Source organism: Gopherus evgoodei, chromosome 1 (genome assembly GCF_007399415.2).
Source record: "Gopherus evgoodei ecotype Sinaloan lineage chromosome 1, rGopEvg1_v1.p, whole genome shotgun sequence".
NCBI classification, from domain to species: Eukaryota; Metazoa; Chordata; order Testudines; family Testudinidae; genus Gopherus; species Gopherus evgoodei.
Window position 1 is genome coordinate 309586659 of NC_044322.1, and position 23683 is coordinate 309610341.

Consider the following 23683-nt stretch of genomic DNA (forward strand, 5'->3'; position numbering starts at 1 on the left):
TGGTTTTGACGTCTGAAGTACTAAATGGCCTGGCACCAGTCTATTTGAGAAACACTCTCCTCATGAGATACCACTGCCTCTCCCTTGGGCCATACGGCCACAGTTGAGATCAGACAACATACTCAGGCTAGAGATCCCTTAAGGTAAAAGAAAGGAAGCTGCTATTATGGCATTATTTGTGCAGTCCCCTTGGCTGTGATCCCCTGCAATCTGTAAGAGAATTAATTCATTGACCTTCTAGGCATGATTTCTGGAAAAGCTTATGAGGACAGGGAAGCTGCGTGAGGATAATTTTGAGGAAGGATGAGGAATGTTTTCTTATTTTTCATTTACTAAACAGGTGTGGTTTCTGCTATATAGTGGAGATGTCTGCTGGTTTTGTTAAGTTTAGTTGTGATTTCAAATTGTCAAAGGTACCTGGAGTTTGAGATTGGCACTTTTTGCTGTCTGTTATAAATCTAAAGGCATAAATAAAATAAAGGCATTATTCAGCCGCATTTGTTATATCCAGTATTGAATAATTACCTTAATTTAATAGGACCACAAAATGCAGCGCACTACAAAATCGGACTGCCCAACCTTGAACTGCCCAGATTCTCAACAAATCTCCTTGTCTCACAGTTGCTGCAAAGTTTGTAAAGGTAAGAAAATAGCAGGATCTGCCTGTGCTCAATGTAATGTGCAGTATTTATCATTTTTTTTTTATAGTTTTGGAGTAAAACATCTTTTCATTACTGGAGATACTATAAAACTGAATGGATAATGTACAGATCAAGGAGTCTGAAAACTTGTTTGAATGAGGTGTAATAATGTAAATTTTGTTGAATGGGGCTGGCAGCATTCCTGTATTTCATACAAAAGAGAAATCCTAAGGGATTATACATGATTGATGTCACCATTTTAAAGTGCTTCATTTATGCATGCGCGCGCACACACACACATCCCTAAAAACCCTTCTGCAGTGGACATGTGCTTTTCAGATCTATAGAAAATTAGAGTAAATTTGTATCATTTCCCCCTCGTAGCACTTTTAGATTGCCTTCTGAATATAGAATCAAAAGCTTTGGGAACTATATTGTACTGTGCTTCTTACATTTTTACACATAGGCCAAACAGATGGAATGTGCCTGGACTTACAGTGCAAGGATAGAGATGTAAGGACAGGGCTGCCCAGAAGATTCAGGGGGCCTGGGGCAAAACGGGGAGCTGCGGCGCTTGTACTCACTCAGCTATGGTCCAGAATTTTGGCAGCAGGGGGCCCTTCAGTCACTCCACGTCTTCGGCAGCACTGAAGGGCCCCCCACCACTGAAATGCCGCCAAGACCCGGAACGACTGAAGGGCCCCCCCGCTGCCAAATTGCCACCGAAGACACAAACTGCTGCTGGGCCAGGGCTTGCAGGGCCCCTGCAGGGCCTGAGGCAAATTGCCTCACTTGCCGCTCCCCCCGAGGGCCCTGTATAAGGAACTGCCCAGGGCTCTGTGCGTACTGTTATAGTACAGGGTAATATTGGTATCCTCCCAGCCGTGAGCAGCTGCATCTTCAAAGCAGAAAGTCTGTTCCTATTTCTCCAATAGTTAAACTGTGATAAACTGAGTTCTGGCAGGAAACAAGCCATCATACTCTTTGGTTTGGCTTAGATATACATTGATTTGGGGAATACTGGAGACATGCAAGTCATGCATGCTACACAGACACAAACAATATGATTAATGATTAAAAAAGATAAGTCTAAAATGGAAGAAAAGAACTTAACAGAAGTGTGCTAAGGTCTTGAGGTCTAATCACAGTAAAAAGGTATTTTTTTCCTGGTAAAAACTTACAGTAAATCTTAAAAAAGAAAAAAAAATCTGCACTCATTGAGCCTGGATACAAGCTTAATAAATCTAATAGTTGACGGATTTAATGCTTGTTTCTGAACATTTTCAATCCTGAATGGATCATCCTAGCCATGTCTCTCATGAGCTATGGATCTTATTCTTAAAATCATACTTTGATACAGTATTAATCTGCAGCACATATTTTCCTATATTGGTTTGTAGTTTGTGGAGATCCATTGATCAGTGGAAGATTGTGCACTTACTGTTCTGTAATGCTAAGATTCTGATACAAACTGATAAAAGCCAGGACATCCAAAACTAAAGGCTGACACTTTGTCATTTCAGGCTTCTGTGAGGAAGAAAAAAAATAGGACAAAGGGTGGCCTCTGCCGTTTGTCAGCTCTAGAGCCAAATACTGGTATTGATGTGCACAGCACTCCACCAGTATCAATGGGAGTTGTGAGATGTGCTGAGAGCAATGAATGGCCCTTGATGTTGTTTAAAATGTTGGGATTTTTGCTCCTGAATTTCCTATTTCACATAATAGCAGTGTGGTAGTTTAAAAAAATTAAAATAAATAGGAAGTTGTGAAATGCATGTACACTACACAACAAACCATGCTGTGGAGGGTATTATTGTAGTCCTTTAAAAAAAGTGTGAGTCTCAGTTACCATGGTACTGTTGATTTTTTTTTGCTCCTCCGACCCTGGTCTGCCTGGCTCTTATGCCTTTAGACTGGGCTCATGCATGCAGAGACACCCCCATCCCCACAGGCCAAAACAGCAATGACCCCCCACACCTCTGACTATGCCCTCCAAGCAGATTATAATTTTTTTTTCTATTTTAAATGCAAACATACACATTACTGAAAAGATAGGAGATGTTTCATTAACAAGAAATGACGCAGCAGGCAAGTGGAGTTGTAGGGAGAGAGATCTTTATTGAGCATGAATATAGTTTTCTCCTGGTGGCAGTCTCACCCCAGCTTGCACTACTTAGCCATTCCTGTCACACCAAACTAGGTCCCTCCTGAACCTTGATCAGTTCTGTTCATTGTACTATGGGAGCCTTGTGCAAGGAAGCAGGGACTGAAAAAAGAATAGTGAAAGATTACTGTTTGGCTAATCCTAATACTGATTTTTTTAGAGTCTAGAGAAATTAAATCACTGAAAATAATAATAAAAAGTAGGGCTGTCAATTAATCGCCATTAACTCATGCGATTAACTAAAAAAATTAATTGTGATTAATCATACTTTTAATTGCACTGTTAAACAATAGACTACCAATTGAAATGTGTTAAATATTTTGGATGTTCTTATACATTTTCAAATATATTGATTTCAGTTATAACACAGACTACAAAGTGTACAGTGCTCACATATTTTTATTACAAATATTTGCACTGTAAAAATGATAAAAAAAATACTGTTTTTCAGTTCACCTCATACAAGTACTGAAGTGCAACCTCTTTATCATGAAAGTTCAGCTTACAAATGTAGATTTTTTTTGTTTTGTTTTTTGGTTACATAACTGCACTCAAAAATGAAACAATGTAAAACTTTAGAGCCTACAAATCCACTCAGTCCTACTTCTTATTCAGGCAATCTCTAAGACAAACAAGTTTGTTTACATTTACATTTATATTTGTTTACATAATTCTGCCCCCTTCTTATTTACAATGTCACCTGAAAGTGAGAACAGGCATTTGCATGGGACTTTTGTAGCTGGCATTGCAAGGAATTTACGTGCCAGATACGCTAAACGTTCGTATGCCCCTTCGTGCTTTGGCCACCATTCCAGAGGACATGCTTCCATGCTGATGATGCTCATTTAAAAAAAAGTGTTAATTATACTAATGACTGAACTCCTCAGAGGAGAATTGTATGTCTCCTGATCTGCCTACCTGCCTTTGGCCATATATTTCATGTTATAGCAATCTCAGATGATGACCCAGTACATGTTCATTTTAAGAACACTTTCACTGCAGATTTGACAAAATACAAAGAAGGTACCAATATCAGATTTCTAAAGATAGCTGTTGATTACTGATTACTCTCGCCCCTTGCTCCACCAATATGGTCACCAGGTGCCCGTTATCTACCGGGTAATGAGCGTTGGGGAAGGGCGGAGGTTCGATCACTGGATGCCTGGGGGGGGGGGTATCAAGTGCCCAAGGGCAGTGACGGAGAACACGCAAGCAATCACTCTTAGTGTTTAAGAGAATAGGGGTTTATTAAATGAATCACAGATAATGATAAGGGAGAACACGATCAGTTACATCTGGGGCTTACAACACACTACCAAAGCAAATAATACAAATACTGCAATTACAAATAAAAGCTGGCCCTGGTATTTTTCTAAATCCCAATAGTAATCTAAATCATTCCAGGGGTTAGTAGAAGTGATATTGGTGCTATTAGTAATCATAAGTGCAGCAACTAATTTCCCTAAATAAATTGTGAGGCGTAACTGATCCCCCTTGCTTTCGAGATTTCCTGGTCAGCGGGTTTCCCCTAGCAGGAGTCTCGGGGCGGCTGGAATCAGTCTTAGCCTCTTACCTATCAGTACAGAATACTTAACAGCTAATTATACTTACACATACAAACCACAAAAGTTTCATTACGGCCGGCAAACGGTTAGGCTTCAGGAAACGCGTGAGCCGAGAGAGCCTGCAGCAGGGTGATCAGGCCTGGATACGGTTTCGACAGGAATTCGGGGGCTCTCCGCCCGTCCCCGGGAGGGGACCGGCAATATATAGTCAATTTGTCGTCAGAGTTTGTGATAAGCCAATTGGGGGGTCGCGAGTGGTAAATGCCCATACAAGGGAGGCAGTGGGCCCCAACGTCCCTACCCAGGAAGCTACTGTTGTCAGGGGAACTTTGTCCCTCCAGGCTAGCTGACCACAAGGCTGCTTTTCCTGTTGCAAGTTCTGCTTTCTGAGCAACTACGTGACCAGTGGCAGTTCTGAGGGGTGGGGGAGAAATCCGTTGGGGGATGGAGGCCGGAGCACCCGTAGTCTGGCCCTGGGGCCCCACTTGGGGGTCTAACAATAGCTACAGCACTTGACTCAAGGTTTAAGAATCTGAAGTGCCTTCCAAAATCTGAGAGGTCTGAGGTGTGAGGCATGCTTTCAGAAGTCTTAAAAGAGCAACACTCTGATACAGAAACTACAGAAATTAACCTTCTGCTGGTAGCATTTGACTCAGATGATGAAAATGAACATGCATCAGTCTGCACTACTTTGGATCATTATTGAGCTGAACCCATTATCAGCATGGACGCATGTCCTCTAGAATGGTGATTGAAGCATGAAGGGACATATGAATCTTTAGCACATCTGCCATGTAAATATCTTGCGGCGTTGGCTACAACAGTGCCATGCAAACAACTGTTGTCACTTTCACTGACATTGTAAACAAGAAGCAGGCAGCATTATCTCCTGTAAATGTAAACAAACTTGTTTGTCTGAGCGATTGGCTAAACAAGAAGTAGGGCTGAATGGACTTGTAGGCTCTAAAATTTTACATTGTTTTATTTTTGAATGCAGTTATTTTTTATACATAATTCTACATTTGTAAGTTCAACTTTCATGATAAAGAGATTGCACTACAGTATTTGTATTAAGTGAATTGAAAAATACTATTTTGTTTTTTACAGTGCAAATATTTGTAATTAAAATAATAATATAAAGTGAGCACTGCCCACTTTGTATTCTGTGTGGTAATTGAAATCAATATATTTGAAATAAGTGGTATTCTATTATTCTTTAACAGTGCGATTAATCATGATTAATTTTTTTAATCTCTTGACAATACTAAAAAAAGGTGACAAACTGGTGCAGCCCAACTGTACAAAATATTGTTATATTGTATGAAAATTATATGGAAGCTTAAAATCACCCATAACCTGTTTGAATTCATCACAGTAAAGAACAGACTCACCAACAATAGCAATACAGTTGGATTTCAGGAAAGCAAATTTGGGGAATTAAGAAATCTACTGAGTGAATGGGAAGACTCATTTAAAATTCGCTATTTGGGAGAAAGCTAGAGGCTCTTATTAAAAATACATTAAAAAATCTCTCTTAAAAAGAGGAATGCAAGAAACAAGGAGCCAATGTGACTTCAAGAGGAGCTGCTAAAAATAAGATTAAAAAGGAAACATCATTGAAATATCAAGAGGTAACACATTTACAAGACTATTCAGTCACTTAGGGCTTGAAGGAAAAAGATATGGGCAACAAAAAAGCAAACTAAGTTAATGTTAGCCAAAGCTTTCAGGGAATATGAATGGGTTTTACAAATATACCTAGGGAACAATATGTGCTTGGAGGAGAGCAATCCCATTAGCAAATGGGCTGCTGAGTTACTGAGCAACTTCTATAAATTCCAACTTTAATAAGAAAAATGAAGAAGAAAGTTGAAGATCCTGTAAAAATAACCATTGGCAAAAAGAAAGTAAAGGGATTTAAATATGCTACCTAACAGACATCAGATGATAATAGCTTCTTTTCATCACTGACCTGGAGTTGAACTTGAGGCCAAGAGATGACAAGCTCTGTAGCCTATACTACTCCCCAGAGATGCCGTACGTCTAATATCAAGGTAACTTGTGTGTCTCCTAAGAAAAATAGTTTCCTGAATAGGATTCTGTAGCCTAACTGAGAAAAGACTGGAATATATTCAACAGAGAAGATGTTTTATCTTTGGATTCTTTTTAAGTAGGCTTGAAAATCATACTTTTTTTTTTATAATTTTGACGGATTACGTAGATGTTTATTTTTAAGCATTTAGTTAGTTCTTCATTTTAAATTTTAACAGTTGTGTGAAATTCTGGGGTGGGTGGTGTATGTTTGTGTGACAATAAATATTTAATGGCAGACATCTAAATTAAAAGACTTAAAGCTACCTAAGTGGAGCTCTGCTCCAGCTCCACTGTCTCCCGTTTTATACACATTAAGATAGGACTCTAAGTTTTCAAGCTGCATTTTTCTTTCTTTGCCTGCCTGTAAATTTTGATTTTGGATGGAAATATTTGGATGGGCATGTATGGTGAAATCAGTGGTCACTGACACTGGTACAAATCGAATCCTTTCAAGCCTATTTTTAACAATCACCTTTGTTTTCATACAGGCCATAACTTTTGTTCTGAAGGACATAACTGCATGGAGCATTCTGTCTGCAGAAACCTAGAGGACAGGGCTGTGTGTAGCTGTCGAGATGGTTTCAGAGCCCTTCGAGAGGACAATGCCTACTGTGAAGGTAACCCATTGTGAAGATGCTCAACTGCATAAAGTACAGTGTATTACTTCACGAAGAATGTATTAATTCACACGTTTTCAAAGTGATGGGCCCATTAATTGCAGCAAATTTAATTTTCAGAATATTAAGCAGCTAAAATAATTATCTCTCAAATTAAGAATTTTTTTTAAATCCCTGATCAGTGTCAATTATAAATTAATATGGCTAAATTCTTGACTTTGATGCAATACCTCCAGTGCAAAATCTGTTCTCTTTTCATTAATCAGATACTCAGATAACCTAAAAGTCACACATTAGAATAGCTTTTAGTTGGTACACATTTTAATGTCGCTTGTGGTGGAGACTTTATTTTGCCACTAGCTCCTCCCTCCCCCTCAATATAGTAAGTAGACAGTATGGACCAGATTCTAATACCTTTGCTCACATTGTGTAAAAACTTACTATTTTAACAGTCCCAGTGATTTTAAACCAATGCCCCACTTACCAGATAGAGGCAGATAGAGGCAGTTTCTATAGTTCAAATTTTAACATGCTCATAAAATTCTAATAAAAACTTGCTGTAGCAACATATGTGCCAAATATCACTCTGCTATCATGTTGCTTCCCTCTCTCCTTCCATCCATCTATGCCTTTCTCATGAAGGCCCTGATTCTGCAAACATTTAAAAAACACAACTTTCAGTGGAGCCAGTCACATAAGTAACGCATAAATGCTTGTAGGATTACGGCCCTTAGGTTGTAAGGACTTTGGGATTGATTCTTTTGGCCCAACTTTGCAAAGAATAATGCATATAATTTTATTTTAATGAGTAGTCCCATTGACTTTAGTGGGACTAATCACATGTAAAATTAATAATGTGCATAAAAATCTGCAGGATTAGACTACAATTCTATTTCACAGAGACCTTGGTTTAATGTTTACTCTAAGACTAGCGCTGCATTTTGTGACCTATTGTCTTGAGTAGAGCTTTAAGTCACCCAGAAGCAAGTCCTGCTCCTCACTCCATGGCCTTGCGGAGATTGGCTGCAGAAGAACCCATATAGCTTTTTTATGTTGGTAGAGAATTATGCTGGGACATAGCACACACAATCTTTGCAGGTTAGGTAGGCGTTGAGGTCCTGGATCTGTAACTATGTGTATCCACCATCTATTTCCCAGTTGAAAAGACAGTGCAGAAGCTATGGGGAATATTGTCGGCCTGAGGCTTTAATATTGGTGTCAGAGTTGCTCTACTCTACAGCCTGTAAGGGAGAGAAGAAATCCTGATCTCTGTGGATCTCCCCAACACACAGTCTGGTTAGAGCCTGTTATATTTAGCAGTTGCTCCTCACACAATATGTGAAAAATGAGAACCTTATCCATGATCCCTTCAGTGAAATGGTTTGGATGGTTTGAGAACAGCAGATTTTCATTGCTAGGGCCAAACGCAGCCTGCTGTAAGCAGATGCATCTTCCATTGAGTTGAATTGCAGTTGTAGCTGTTTATGCAAGCGGTTTTTGGAAAGTTTCTTAGCATGAATGAATTTCTGAAAATTCATTTGTAACTAAGAGTATGGCTACACTATGAAATTAGGTTGATTTTATAGAAGTCGATTTTTAGAAATCTATTTTATACAGTTGATTGCATATGTCCACACTAAGCGCATTAAGTCGGCTGAGTGTGTCCTCACTACCATGGCTAGCATTGACTTACGGAGCTGTGCACTGTGGGTAGCTATCCCGGAGTGCCTGCAGTCTCCACTGCCCGTTGGAATTCTGAGTTAAATTTCCAGTGCCTGATGGGACAGAAATATTGTCGCGGGTGGTTTTGGGTACATGTCATCAGTTGCCCTTCCCTCTGTGAAAGCAACGGCAGACAGTTGTTTTGCGCCAGACACCAGGGTGATTAGAAGAGCACGGCAAGGTGCACTGCGCATCAGAGAGGCTTTGAAAACCAGTTTCATGACTGGCCAAGCTTCGATGTGACAGATGTGTGTGTTTCTCCTTGATGCAGACCTGCCACCTTTGTTGATTTTAATTTTCTGTAAGCCAACCACCCTTCACCCTTTGAAATAAAGTAACTATTGTTTTGAAACCATGCATTCTTTCTTTATTAATTAAAAAAAATGAGATAACGGAAAAGGTAGCCCAGGTGAGGTGGGGGAGGAGGGAAGGACAAGGCCACATTGCTTATTGTAGCCACACTAAAAATCAAACTGTTTGAATGACAGCCTTCTGTTGCTTGGGCCATCCTCTGGAGTGGAGTGGTTGGGTGCCCGGAGCCTCCCACCCTGTGTTCTTGGGCATCTGGGTGTGGAGGCTATGTAACATGGGGAGGAGGGTAGGCGGTTATACAGTGGATGCAGCAGGGGTCTGTGCTATTGTTGGCTTTCCTGCAGCTCCAACAGGTGCTTCATTATGTCTGTTTGCTCCCCCATTAGCCTCAGCATTGCGTCCTGCCTCTGCTCTTTGCACTCACTTAATTCTTTCCTGGCCTCTGCCACTGAATGCCTCCATGCATTAAGCGGTGTCCTATCAGTGCAGGAGGACTGCATGAGCTTGAAAAACATGTCATCACAAATGTGTTTTTTTCACCTTCTAATCTGTGATAACCTCAGAGACGGAAATGATGGGGGAGCATAGAAACTTTCTAAGCTCTACAATTCTGAGGGGACTGCATGGTCATCTGTGTTGCTGAGTTTGCCACGCTGACCAAACAGGAAATGAAATTCAAAAGTTCCCAGGGCTTTTCCTGTGTATCTGGCTAGTGCATCAGAGTTCAAAGTGCTGTCCAGAGTGGTCACAATGGAGCACTCTGGGATAGCTCTCGGAGGCCAATACCATTGATTTGTGTCCGCTGCACCCCAAATTCAACCCAGCAAAGTCGATTTTAGCGCTACTTTCTTCACCGGGGAGGAGTACAGAAGTCGATTTTAAGAGCCCTGTACATCGACAGAATGGGGTTGGTTGTGTGGACGCATTCATTTTTAAATCGACTTAATGCGGTTAAATTCAACCTAACCCAGTAGTGTAGATCAGGCCTAAGTGTGCCTTCACACTGGTTAACAATCTGCCTATGTGCCTTCAGAAAACCCACAATGAATAATTGGTGCTGATTATTTAGGCAAAGTCTACACTACAAAATTACACTGGCATACAGCCACTGCAGTGATTAAATCACTTACGTGTGTGCACACTTGGCTTCTTGAGTTGGCAGTATGCGTCCTCACCAGTAGTGCTTACATTGATTGTATTGCCAGTGTCAGGCACTGTGTAATGGCTCCTGAAAGCCAACAGTCAACAAAAGCAATGGAGTGTCTCACTGACACTGTGTTGCCCTAATTACATTGTCTATGACTGTGCGCTGCTCGGGGAGGTGATGTTACTAAATTGGTGTAGAGAGGCACTTACGTCGGCAGGAGGCTATAGCTAGGTCAATACATGGCAACTTACATTGACTTATGTCATTGTCTACCTGTAGTAGACTAGGCCTTAAACAGAGTATAATTAATGACTGGATTTATCTTGCTGGGGAGACTTACCTGCTAGAAAAACTTAGTACTGGTAGGTGCTGATTCAGCAACTCTTACTCATGTTGAGACCAATGGGATTAAATCCATTAGTAATCTTTACACATGCAAGTAAGACTTGTGGGATTAGGCCCTTACTTAATAAACATCCTAGACTCAACCTGGATTATTTCTATGATGCTTAATAGTTTTAATGATTCTCAATTTCCTACCAACTGCAGTTTTTACTATTTGTGTATTTGTTTTTATATTGCATTATTTTATATTAACATTAAATATGCCCTGGTCTTCTCTTTATTCTTCAATTTATAGGCCCTCATAAAACCAGCTAACATTAAAGGTAACTAGCAGATCTCCAGATACATTCCTTCATCCCAGAATTTTCCAAGATTTTGAAATTTGGCAAGAAGATAGTCATGAAGTTAGGGATGTGCCTTTTACAAATGGCCTCATGTAAATCCATTCAAGTTTGGATGAGTTATAAATTGTTCACAATTACCATGTTCTCTGTGTGTGTGTGGGGGGGGGAGGTGTTTTTGTTTTTGAATAAGTCAGTTTATCTTTGACTGCATGCTAAAAATTCTCAATGTTCTATAGCACTGAGCATGCACCAGCCTAACAACATTATTTCACACACAGCTCAAACCCTGGACATGATGCAGACAGAATGGATCCTGCTGCTGCTTTGTCCAATTTTATGCACTGAATGAGGCAGGAGTCCTGTGGAAAAAATGCAATCATGTAACTGTACAATAACGCATCATGGGACGGAGTTAAGGTTGCACAGGCAACCTTAATTCTAGCATTTCCTAGCTTTTGAGTGCTTGACTTTGCAATCTTAATAACCAATACGCGATTTAAAAAATATTAATTTTATATGCAGTTTAGTTGTTTCTGTTTCCTTTTCAGGATATCAGCGAGACAAGGTGGATGAGGTAATATCTTTTATTGGACCAACTTCTATTGGAGAGAGGAACAAACATAAGCTGGTCCAGTAAAAGATATTACCTTACCCACCTTGTCCCTATAATTCTTTGTATAGTATGTTATTAGCTGTTTCTTAAAGTCAGCATAAATCATGAACATTGTTTCTTATACCAACTTTTAGCCAACGTATCAGCATTTTCAAGTATCATGATTGCTTTTCTTGAACACCATTTTAAAATATTTTTATTATGCTTTTGTAGTAATATATAGCAATAATTGTAGTTGTAGAAATCAAATAATACTTCATGTACAAGATTCAGGTTTTGGTCTATAAGTAGGGCTCCAAGGTGTTGTGTCCCCAAAATGGAACATAATTGAGATCCTTAAGTCGGAAAAGAACAAGACCATTTTTAGATAACATTCATTTAAAAAAAAACAGATTTTGGAATTCTTAAGGTAAAAAGCAATGTAACCAGGAATGATAGTCTAAGAACAATACAAAACAAGATGGGGGAGGGAAATAGTTCAGTAGTTTGAGCAACAGCCTGCTAAACACAGGGTTGGTGAGTTCAATCCTTGAGGAGACCATTTAGGGAACTGGGGTAAAAATCTGTCTGGGAATTGGTCCTGTTTTGAGCAGGGGGCTGGACTAGATGACTGGAGATCCCTTCCAACCCTGATATTCTATGATGATCATTGTTAATGTTCAGGAAGCAGTGATGAATCAGTGATGTCTGAATCTAGTTCTTCACTTTCAGAAAAAGGATTTTTTTTTAATAATTGGAGATAGCCTATCTCCTAGAACTGGAAGGGACCTTGAAAGTCACTGAGTCCAGCCCCCTGCCTTTACTAGCAGGACCAAGTACTGATTTTTGCCCTAAGTGGCCCCCTCAAGGATTGAACTCACAACACTAGGTTTAGAAGGCCAGTGCTCAAACCACTGAGCTATCCCATCCCCTTCATTGTTAGTAAGAAATGATAAAAGGAAATTAGTTTTCTTAAAGAATATCTACAACTTCATCTTTTATTAATATTTTCATCTTTTATTCATTAAAATGTATTGTGAAAATAATACTGAGGTCTGGATTAGGAGTGAGGAAGGGAAGTGTTGGGAGGCCAGATGGGAGGACTTGTGTGTGTATATGCTGGAGGCAGTGAGGGGAATTAGGGATGGGAGGTGTCTGTCAACCCCACATTCTCCCCTCATATTTGAAGCCACATACCCCCTTCCCCGCTCCTGTTGTCATGGCCAGGCCAGGTGAAAGGGAGTGATGCCTCCCATTCATAACCCCATCTCTGAGGGCAACATATGCAGGCTGGAAGGGGATGTGCCTCACACAAGGAGGGGAGGGAGAGAATGAGAAAGCAGGGATCCCTACAATGTGTGAGCTGGGGTGTGTGGGGCTCTGCCCCTCTGTGGGATTTGAGCACCTCTCTTGTCACTTCACTCCCTTGTTGTGAGCTGGGACCTTGGGGGGTAGGGCTGTCTCTCTGGGGCGGTCTGATCCCCTCTCCCTGCCCCCCTTTGTGTGAGGTGGGATACTAAATGGGAATGAGAACAAGCCAGTGAGATGAACGGAGCAGTTCACTCCTCTCAGAGCTATTGTTTCAAACTGCATTCATCTCCAAGGGGTGTTGTCATTCAACTGTGAATATGTCATTGAGATGAATGGGACATTTCACAGCTCTCTGAGCCTCCTGTGCTGCAGATGGATATGTGAAGCCCTGTCCTCACATATTAGGCCCAGATTATCTCCACTCTCCTGTCCCTTCTGGCCTCCAGCTGGCACATGTTGTCCTCAGATCCCACCTCTTCATGGCCCCTCCAGGCTTACCAAGGACATGGAATGATAAGAAGGACTGTGGAGCTGGTGTGGGGCTTTAGATCAGCAGGTGGCTATGGGGGTGGTCAGAGCAATAGGTGAGACAGGTGGAATGTCAGAGAAGTTGGAACAGTTTCAGAGCAGTTGGAGGAAATATAAGGGGTTGGAACAGTGATTGAATATGTGGGAGTGTGTTGGAACAGTGTAGGGAAGAGTGGGATGGAAAGGAAGGGGCTTAGAGATGTGAACTGAGGGATGTTGGAGGGGTTTTATTTCTGTCCCTCAAAACACCCCATATCTGTGCCCCCAATATTGGTCCCTCCTTTCAAAAAATGACCATATTGACTCCAGATTAGTCCCTACTCTTCCTGTATCTTCTCCCCAGATCCTCCATCTGCAGGGCCCATGCTCATGCTGCCCATCTTTCCATGGGGAGAAGGTCTGAGGAGGGCGAATTGAGCTGTGCTGGACAACTAGCCAGATAGAGGATGATGCGGGGCAGTGAAGAAACCAACATGCAGCCAGTGCATTCTGTAATCATTGCCAAGGAGCCAGAGGGAGTGGAAGGGAAGAGCTGGGTTGTAGTACATAAGGACATTGAGAAATTATTATTTTTTTAAATGAATGAAAAGAAATGCCCCAAAACTTCATTAACACAGAGGTAAGGTTGCCCAGTGGTACCTCATGCCCTTCTAGAATGTAGAGTGTGTAACTTATGCCTCGAACAACCAGGAAATGCAAAATTAAGGAGATGCCAGCTCTGCAGTGTAACCTTATCTGTCCCATTTTTTAGCAATGCCCCAACATGCCAATAACACATACTAACACTCTACCCTCAGAGATGCTGCAGAGCACATGAGTACTGTAGGACAAAGTCTAACATGTTCTCTGCTACAGTGAAACTTTGGTTTAGGCAGGCATAGCAAATGAGCTACCTACATATGGCCTATACTTAAATACTAAGCCTTTTCCACAAAACCACCCCAGATTTGCACTAAATAACACCACCCTTTCACCAGAAGATTAACCAGAGGATTCCTCTCAGACACTGACTTCTCTAACCCTTAACTAAGTCTTGAAGACTACTGTCATGTCTGCCACCACACTGTTTGCAAACCCCATGGCAAGAAGAAACCCTTGTGCACCTCCACAAGCACAACTTACAAAATTCTGTGTGAAATGAGGAATACTTGATCCTTCAAGGTCCACATGCACCTCTCTTCATATCATAGTTGCAATTCTTTCAAAGTGCTCCAGCTAATCTGCCCACCATGCAATACAGCTATACCTAACACAGTGACGGCAGCTGGAGCACATGCAGATAAATGCTGGAATTCAAATCTCTAGAACACAATACAAACAATGCACACTTTTAAAGTACTTCATATCTAATTATTGTACAATCATAGATTTTAAGGTCAGAAGAGACCATTAGATCATCTAGTCTTACCTCCTTCATTACACATGCCAGGGAATTTTGTCCAGTTACTCCAGTATTGAGTCTAATAAGGTATGATTAACAAAAACATCTTTCAGTAAGGCATCCAGTCTTGATTTGAAGACATCAAGAGATGGAGAATCCCCCACTTCGCCTCGTATTTTAACCATTGCATAGCTTATTGAACAATTCCCAGTGGCTATTGCTAGGGATGGGGCAGAGTCGGGGAGGCAGTGGAGATAAGGTTATGTTTCTGGGGTGTTATGAACCTTAACTTTGTATTTATTGGTTTTCAGTGGTTTAAATTTAGTAGTTGTTCACATGCTGGAAGGGCACGAGGCACCACTGGGCAACCTGAACTCTGTATTAGCCAAGTTTGGGGCCATTTTAATATTAATACGTAGGCTTAAATGAAAACAAAGTCTCCTGATTCCAGATAACAAGGAACATTTTCTGATCTTAGATGCTCCTGTGTAAGGACAGGTCTACACTATGAGGTTAAGTTGACCTAAGTTACACAACTCCAGCTATGTGAATAACATAGTTGGAGTCAACATAGCTTAAGTCGACTTATTGCGGTGTCTACCCCATGCTGTGTTGATGTGAGAAACTCTCCTGTTGACTTACCTTATACTTCTCGTGCCGGTGGTGTACCGGAGTTGATGGAACCGCGATCACTAGACCCACTAAATCGACCCCCTAGTGGATCAGTCGCCGCAGTGTCAATCCCCGGTAAGTGTAGACATACCCTAAGTCTGTCCAGTTTCTGAAATGAGTCTGAACACTGATTGCCATTGTCTATAGTACAGCTAAACCATGTCTGGCACTGGTTCAGATGCAACTGTTGCTGACACCCATTGATACAGATGGAGAAATTTTCCAGTGTAGACAGGCCTTAGGAGTATCTAAGTCCGTTGAAATCTTCAAATCTTTCTATCCATTGAGAATGCCAAGAAAGGTGCCAATTATTGCCATCCATAGCAATGATTTTGTAATGTGGGTTTGTGAATGTGTTCTGTTAATGGGAGCTAGAACGAAAGTGAGACAGCCTAATATTTCACATAGCGCATTGAACAAAACTATAATCTGCTGTTTCTCGAGATGCTCAATCAGGTCTTCCGCTTTCCCACCATCTTCAGTACTCTCACATTTTAGTGTTCTACATTTTCATTCTGGCTTAAAGTTTAAGCAATAGTTACTACAGCTCATTTATATTCTGGATATAAGGTGTAAAATACAAGCGTATTGTAAAAAACACATTTCCTCATTTTAACTTTGTATAATCTAATGCTATTGATCAGCTTTCTTAACTATTGACAAGCCAAATAAAAGAGAAATTAAATTTTATGAAAGATAGTAATTAACACTAATTATTTCTGGAATGCTAACTAGTTATAGGAACAAGCTTTTAAGGACTGTAGCATGACAAGGGGAATTCTGCAGAAAACAGAAGAAATTTGATTGTTATAGAATATCTGTAACATTTATATGTGCCTCGATATGCAATCAATGCAAAGTATACAAAAAACACTCTGTATAGAGAACGGCAATATTAAAGACTGAGAAGAGTCAGAGTAAATAATTTTAGCATGTATTCCGAGCTGTATGAAATTGCAGATTCCTGGAGAAAGCCCAAGACTGGTAGAGTAGCAGAAAGGGAAATGTTGGCAAAAATTTCATCAATTTTTTTTCCTCTCTTTTTTTTTGGCCAAAAGATTTAATTGAAAAATGTCAGTACAGAAAATTCTGGCTAGCGCTAGTGAACTGTGTGCTTGGATCAGTAGGGGGTGTACAGGACTGCATCATTCAACAGCAAAGAACTGTCAGGTTGAATTTCAGATCTTTCTGTATATTAGACCAGCCGTTCTCAAACTGGGGTCCACGGACCCCTGGGGGTCCACAAGCATACTCCAGGGGGTCTGTGAGTCATGTCCAGGGTTGCTGGCCCTGCTGATCAACTCCTCCCCCTCCCTCCCAGTGCCTCCTGCATTCTGCTGTTCAGTGGTGCACAGAAGGTGCTGAAAGGGAGGAGGAGAAGCGGGGGCGTGGCATGCTTGGGGGAGGGGGCAAGAAGAGGAGGGGCAGGGTAAAGCGGGAAGAGGCAGGGCAGGGGTGGGGTCTTGGGGGAAGAGGTAGAGTGGGGGCGGGACCTGGGGCTGGGTGGTGGATGAGCACCCTTGGGGAAAACTAGAAGCTGTCTTAGGGGTCTGCAAAAAAAATGTAATTCAAAATGGGGGTCCTCAGGTTGCTAAAGTTTGAGAACTGCTGTATTAGACTGTCAACTGATTGGAAAAAAGCAGGCTTTTTTTTTTTTAACTCTGTGATAAAATGTTTCCATTAAAATCAAATAGAGACATTTGAATAGCCTAAAAGAATCAGCTATCTAAATATGTTAAATACTGCAAGTCATTATTGAAGATTGTGGTGCTTGCTACCTCGCATAGTTTTAGTGACGTTAAGTATCCTCCTCCACAGGAAGGATAGGTAGAACTCGGTCCTACTAGGAGCTCTGAAATTATAAAAATTGTCAGTCTGCAGTTGCACCTGGGAGGATTGGTTATATAAATTCCATTTTGTAAGGGGGATGCTGCATTGAAATTGCTTGTAACTAAGGTATTGAGATTTCCATCTCCATTAACTGGCAGCGTTTGAGTAATTACCTTGTCAGGTTGGGCTGGAAATTAATCTAGTTGAAAAGCTTTCCCTCCAGGAGGGCAAAACATGATTTCAAAATCTATATTAAAAAGTAATCAAACATAAATAAAGTAAACTGCATTTATTTTTCTGGACAAAGGAAATAAATGCCAGTTTATTTTCATTGTTATGATACTGGGAATTAGTGGGCTATTGCTAATATGGCAATGTGCCTTACAAAGGCTAGGCCAAATTCTGTTCTTCCCTGAGGCTGAAGTCCGGCAAGGCACTACAGCATGTTCCTAACTATAAGCATGTGAGTTGTCTCATTGTCTCAAAGTTAAGTATGTACCTAAAAGCTCTGCTCACTTGAAGTCCAAATGAATAGTCTCATTGACTTTATTGATGGACCAGTTTGAGTGGGTGTAAGTTGCAGAATCATACCTATGGTGTTTGATTTTGCATGAAGGATTTTCAAACTGACCTCTGTCACCTCTCTCCAACCTTGGCTGACATTGCAGTTATGATTAGGATGAAAAAAATGTGGCTATTTATATGAATGGAGCCTACTGGAAACTTTCAAACTCTCAAGCCACTGCCATTAATGAGGCATGCTAATGCCTTAAATGGAAGAGCTTCCCCTTATTGGAGAAACAAATACTTCTGTAGGCTCTATGAAGGCTCTAAATGAAGATCTTATTTTCCATATAAACTACCTAAACCTGAAACATAGTAATAATTGAACATGAACAAACCTTGGATTGTTCCCAGTTATCAACTATGGGGCTGGGATTTTCAAAGGTGCCTAAAGGATGTAGGTGCCTGCATGATGTTGAGATTCAATAGAAGTAGAGTGCCCAACTCCCTTAGGCTTCTTTGAAAATCCCAGTGTATTACAATAGTTCTAAAATCATTGCTATGCAATGGCTGAGTCACCAAGAGCTGAAAAGGTGACACAAGTGCCAGATGTTAAACCAAAGAGAAGTCAAAATTAAGATCCCTACATAAAATATGTAAATATAGTGATAGCTATATAGACGTCTATATTATATCATTCTTTAACCAGAAGAGTGGCATTGTTTCGGACTGATCTGAGATAGCGTCAGCAAAACCTGTAAAATAGGCAGTAATATTACATTTTATAGCTTCCAAAAGTATGCTGGGTACTTTAGTTGTTCAATAAAACAAAGCCCTGCCCAATCTAAGGGGCAATTGATGCAAACTTACCCCCATATATGGGTCCTATTCCAGATCAGAGATCCACTGAAGTAGTACTGGATTATGTACACAATATACAGACAAGGAGTGCTGGAACAGATGAAGCATAATTAATATTTATTATATTTGCCTAGGTAGAATCTGGTATATTTTATATATAAAATCCTCTGTCCTCTTTTCTGTTCTTCATTTTTTTAACCCTTGCTTATTTGCCTGTATTTATCATTGTTTGTTTCTGTAGCTCATAATTAGGAAGTTCCAAGAAATACTATCACAAGTTAAAAAAAATTACCGGGTACTCAATTTTTAATTTAAATTTTAAATTTTCTACCCTAACACAGTGTCAAAAAAGATCATTAACTGTGGTTGCAGTCAGGTGCACTGACTGGTGTAATTCACTAATTGATGATATATAACTGCCCTTTCTATTCGCAGTATGCAGTGACATCAGACTACTTATTTTATGTGTAAGTAAAGCCTCCTGCGATGCTGTCATATTTGACAGATAACAGTATATAATTACTTGTTTTATCATGTATACCTAGTGTATGAATTAATGATAAGATATAAAATAACAAGCAGATGTGGTTTGCAAAGTAGAACATTAAACGATGGCAAGCAATGTTTGTGTTCACAGACTTCCTGTGTGGGATACTTGAGTGAATTTCAACTAGGTGGAGTCTGTGTGATCCAGAAATATTTCTTCTGTCTGGACTAAATATTTCATTTGTTAAAACAATGCCACTTTACACACAAGAGGTAGTAACTGTTGAACAGTATCACCCGATGAACCATCAGTGGAGATTTTTAAGAGCAGGTTAGACAACACCTGTCAAGTCTAGATAATATTTGATCCTGCCATGAGTGCAGGAAACTGGATTAGATGATCTCTCGAGGTCCCTTCTAGTCCTATGATTCTATAAGGTAATATTTGAAGAGACAGATGAGGTCAAGAGACAGTTTTGAGTTTAGGTGGAAACCAGTCTGTGCTTGTGTTGTGAAGGGAAGGAGCCAGAGGGGAGTGAGACATAGAGGAAGGCAAAGGATGGGCTGACAGGGTGAGGAAGATCTAGAGGTGGGAGGGTATGTCAGTAGGGCAGGTGGAAAGGGGGTTAAAGGAGAAAAGTAGCTGAGAAACCTTGGCATCAGATCTGGGGGGAGGAGGAGATGGTATGGAGGGAAGGGAAGGGAATATGTCAAAAGTAGAAAGGTAGTGCTGTTTGTCAAGGAGTAAGGCAGTTCTGGAGAAGAGAACCTGTCTAAAGTGGGGGAAGTCTGCAAGTGTTCAGCAGCACAGAAACAAGAACAGATGCAGTGGAGAGCAATGTAGAGCACAGAGCAGTGGTGTAATGTGCCGTTGTCTGTTTCTCCATGGTACAAAGCAGGTGGGGTGCTGCATGTTGAACCATATGCAATGTATCAGTTACCTTCTGAGTCAGCCTAAATTAAAATGTGTTGCAGTAATCCAGCCCTGGGAAGGGTAGCATGGATTACAATCAATCTCTTTACCTGTAACACATTAAAAATTATTGCATGGGTATAATATCTGTAATCCATTCACCCTCCTTTTCTGATTGCATTTGCAGTAATCAGTCATATTTACTCTTCACCATCATGTTCCTGTGATTTTAACAAGGGAAAGGAAGGCCGGTAATGATTATTTGTTAGTAGGCAAATAAAATTAATGATGCTCTAAGTTTCAAAATACCCTTTTTCCTTTTTAGGTGACTGATAGTGGAATATACAGTACAGTTTTTCTAAGCTAGTTTGCTTGCTTAAATATGAACCGGGATAACATCTGAAACAAGCAAAAATTAACATCTGATGGTTACTCAGTAGTATACATGTAAAATAATGTTGTGCTGTTGTAACGCTGACAGACCCCAGTCGTTGCCAGGCGGGATCGAACCTGGGACCTCTGGAGCTTAGTGCATGAGCCTCTACCACAAGAGCTAAAAGCCAGCTGCCTGTTAGCTAAGGCTGTAGAGCAAACTCATTAATCTCCCCACTGTCCCCCCCAGATGGGACAGAACGCCACATCCAGGAGGTATGAGTGTTACACTGTCACTTAACTTCCTAATCATCTTACTTCACTTTCCAACTGACCAGTGTATACATCACATACACTGCCACTGGAAATGGCATTAACTGGTAACTTTATTTGGCAGTCTGAGCAAAGAGACCAAAGACTGCATAGAAGTGGTAAGTGAATTACACTCTTAAGCTAGAAGCGGTTCCTTCAGGTCAAGATTGAGATTTGTGGATGAGGCTGTGTGGGAGAGCTATCCCATGCTGTTTCTGTTCAGTGGATAAATATAGAGCTTGGTTCTCCAGGGCTGTCAAGCCAAAACCTTTCACAAGCACTAAAATTCACACAGTTATTTTAAAAAGAATAATAGCTTTACCTTCCCATTCAATTCTGAAAAGGGTTATTTTGGTGTCAGCATGATAACTGCAGTTCGGGGGGTTATTGCTTCACATTAGAACACACACCATATGTTGAGTTGTTGGAATACATTGTAATACATGCTAATTCTATAAGTTTAGTTATGTTTGAATTCATTTATATGAAAAGTTTCTTTATTGATCAGGCTGATTTATACTGCATCTTTACTCTAGATGCTATTCAAAAAAATATCTTTGGATCTCAAAAGCAGAGTTTGTTGTTAATGCTATTATTTCCTGTTCTTCTGTGGACTACTATTCTGGTCCAGCATGTTCGTCCCCATTTGTAGGTTATCCGTTGCTAAAGTCCTGAGAGAGCACCTCTCTCTCTAGGAGATGCTTCTGTGGCTGTGAAGAGTGGAGGCACTTGAGCTAGATCCCCACTGGTTTTAAAGGGAGGAAGAGCATTATCCATGAAGGATCCTCAACTCTGGAAATAATTTCCTTTACTGTACACAGGTGCAAGGCTCATCTGTTTTGTCTGACCCTTTTGGGGACAAGGGAATCGAAAGATAGAGACGCCTCAAGAGGGTCTTTGTTTGTTAACGGGTGGTTATGATGATGGTTTGGTCAGGACTGACTTCTAGAGCAAGGCTCAAATTCGACTCTTATTTCTGGGGTGGCATGGTATAAGTCACTGCAGAATTTGGCCCTAAGGAGGCAAGTCTAATAGGGGGTCTGGGAGATTTTCTCTGATTTGTATATGTTTATATAATTTTTATACAAGCACCCTAGAGTAGCTGGGTTAAGTGCTTTTTATAAAGTGAATAAAAAGATAGAAGTGCTTATTTCAGCTACTTCCCCTCTAACCAGTTTTCATGGAATTTCCCTTTCTGTTCCATTTCGACGCAAGCCCGTTGATTTCCTTGTATCAGAGTATCTAGTATTTCAGAACTGGTAGTCCAGTGTCAAACCACAGACCTAAAGCATGCTAGTTTGGATTGTTCTCAAGAATGTAGAACTGTTGGTGTGATGCATTCATCCTATTGAACTGATTGACTTCAGGATCTAACTGGCTAAGCAATAAGACATGAATGTCCATTAATATGTTAATAGGGCCTTTTGAGAGGAAAAATTAAGATAAATTCCATAGACTTTTTTAGATTTCAAAATGCATTGGGCTTTCCATTGTATTGTGTGAATCTGTATCTAAAGATGACTAAAGGGCTAACCCAGTGTTTCAATTAGTAATGGAGAGAAAAAGAATTTTATTTTGGTGGCTTCTAAAGTGAGCTTTCTTCTTCTCTGGCAAAGTAGTTTGACTTCATTTGTAGCCCTCAAAAGTGGTATAAATTAATGCCCCATATAGTATGTAGAGTGGGAGCTGATTTATTTGATTTTTTTGTCACAATACCTCGGTAGTTGATATTGTGTAACTGCTGGTTGTCCTTGACAGTTATCTTGTCCTTTCCCTCTCTCTCTCCCTCCTACTTTTCTGTTGTGTCCCCCATTGTAGCTTGTCAGATGGTAAGACTGTAAGTTCTTCATGGAAGGGACTTTTTAATCAGATATGCATATATTGCCTAGCTACAGTAGGGCTTTGATCTCTAATTGGGGCCTCTAGGTGCTACAGCAGTACAAACAAATAAATAAATATTTCCCCATGTGTCATAAACAGATAGCTAAGGGTTAATGTCTCTTTCACCTGGAAAGAAGTATCTGAAACACCTGACCAGAGGACCAATTAGGAAACTGGATTTTTTTCAACTCTGGATGGAGAGTTTTTTGTGTGTGAGTCCTTTGTTCTTGGGTCTTCTGCCTGTATGCTCTCTCGGCTATGAGAAGTGATTTCTGTTTCCTGCTTTATAATCTTCTGTTTCCCAGTTGTAAGTACCAAAGATCAGATAGGGATTTATATGTTCTTTTGTATTTACATGAATATAGTTGCTGGAGGGCTTTGAATTGTATTCTTTTTGAATAAGGCTGTTTATTCATATTTCTTTTAAGCAATTGACCCTGTATTTGTCACCTTAATACAGAGAGACCATTTGTATGTATTTTTCTTTCTTTTTTATATAAAACTTTCTTTTAAGACCTGTTGGAGTTTTTCTTTAGTGGGGAACTCCAGGGAATTGAGTCTGCAGCTCACCAGGGAATTGGTGGGAGGAAGAAGTCAGGGGGAAATCTGTGTGTGTTAGATTTACTAGCCTGACTTTGCATTCCCTCTGGGTGAAGAGGGAAGTGCTTGTGTTTTCAGGACTGGAATTAGAGAGGGTGGACTCCCTCTGTTTAGATTCACGGAGTTTGCTTCTGTGTATCTCTCCAGGAACACCTGGAGCGGGGAAGGGAAAAGGTTTATTTCCCTTTGTTGTGAGACTCAAGGGATTTGGGTCTTGGGGTCCCCAGGGAAGGTTTTGTGGGGACCAGAGTGCCCCAAAACACTCTAATTTTTTGGGCGGTGGCAGCTTTACCAGGTTCAAGCTGATAACTAAGCTTGGAGGTTTTCATGCTAACCCCCATATTTTGGACGCTAAGGTCCAAATCTGGGACTAGTTTTATGACACCATGTTCTTAAATGGGTGGGTGAGAAACAATTTTCTTACTCCACAAGAGTTTTTGAGATTTCAATTTAATTCCCCAATTTGAATCAAGACAAAAAATTGAAATC

At 40.5% G+C, this 23683-nt stretch overlaps 1 protein-coding gene across 2 annotated transcripts in view; it reads left to right on the forward strand.

The window, feature by feature from the left end:
- Window positions 1–23683, forward strand: part of NELL2 (neural EGFL like 2) — a 241650-nt gene that overhangs the window by 106880 nt on the left and 111087 nt on the right. For both annotated transcript variants that reach the window (XM_030548910.1, XM_030548911.1), the window contains exons 11-12: window positions 539–641; window positions 6953–7081. In XM_030548910.1, the coding sequence (XP_030404770.1) occupies window positions 539–641; window positions 6953–7081 (232 nt within the window). The remainder of the gene's footprint in view (window positions 1–538; window positions 642–6952; window positions 7082–23683) is intronic.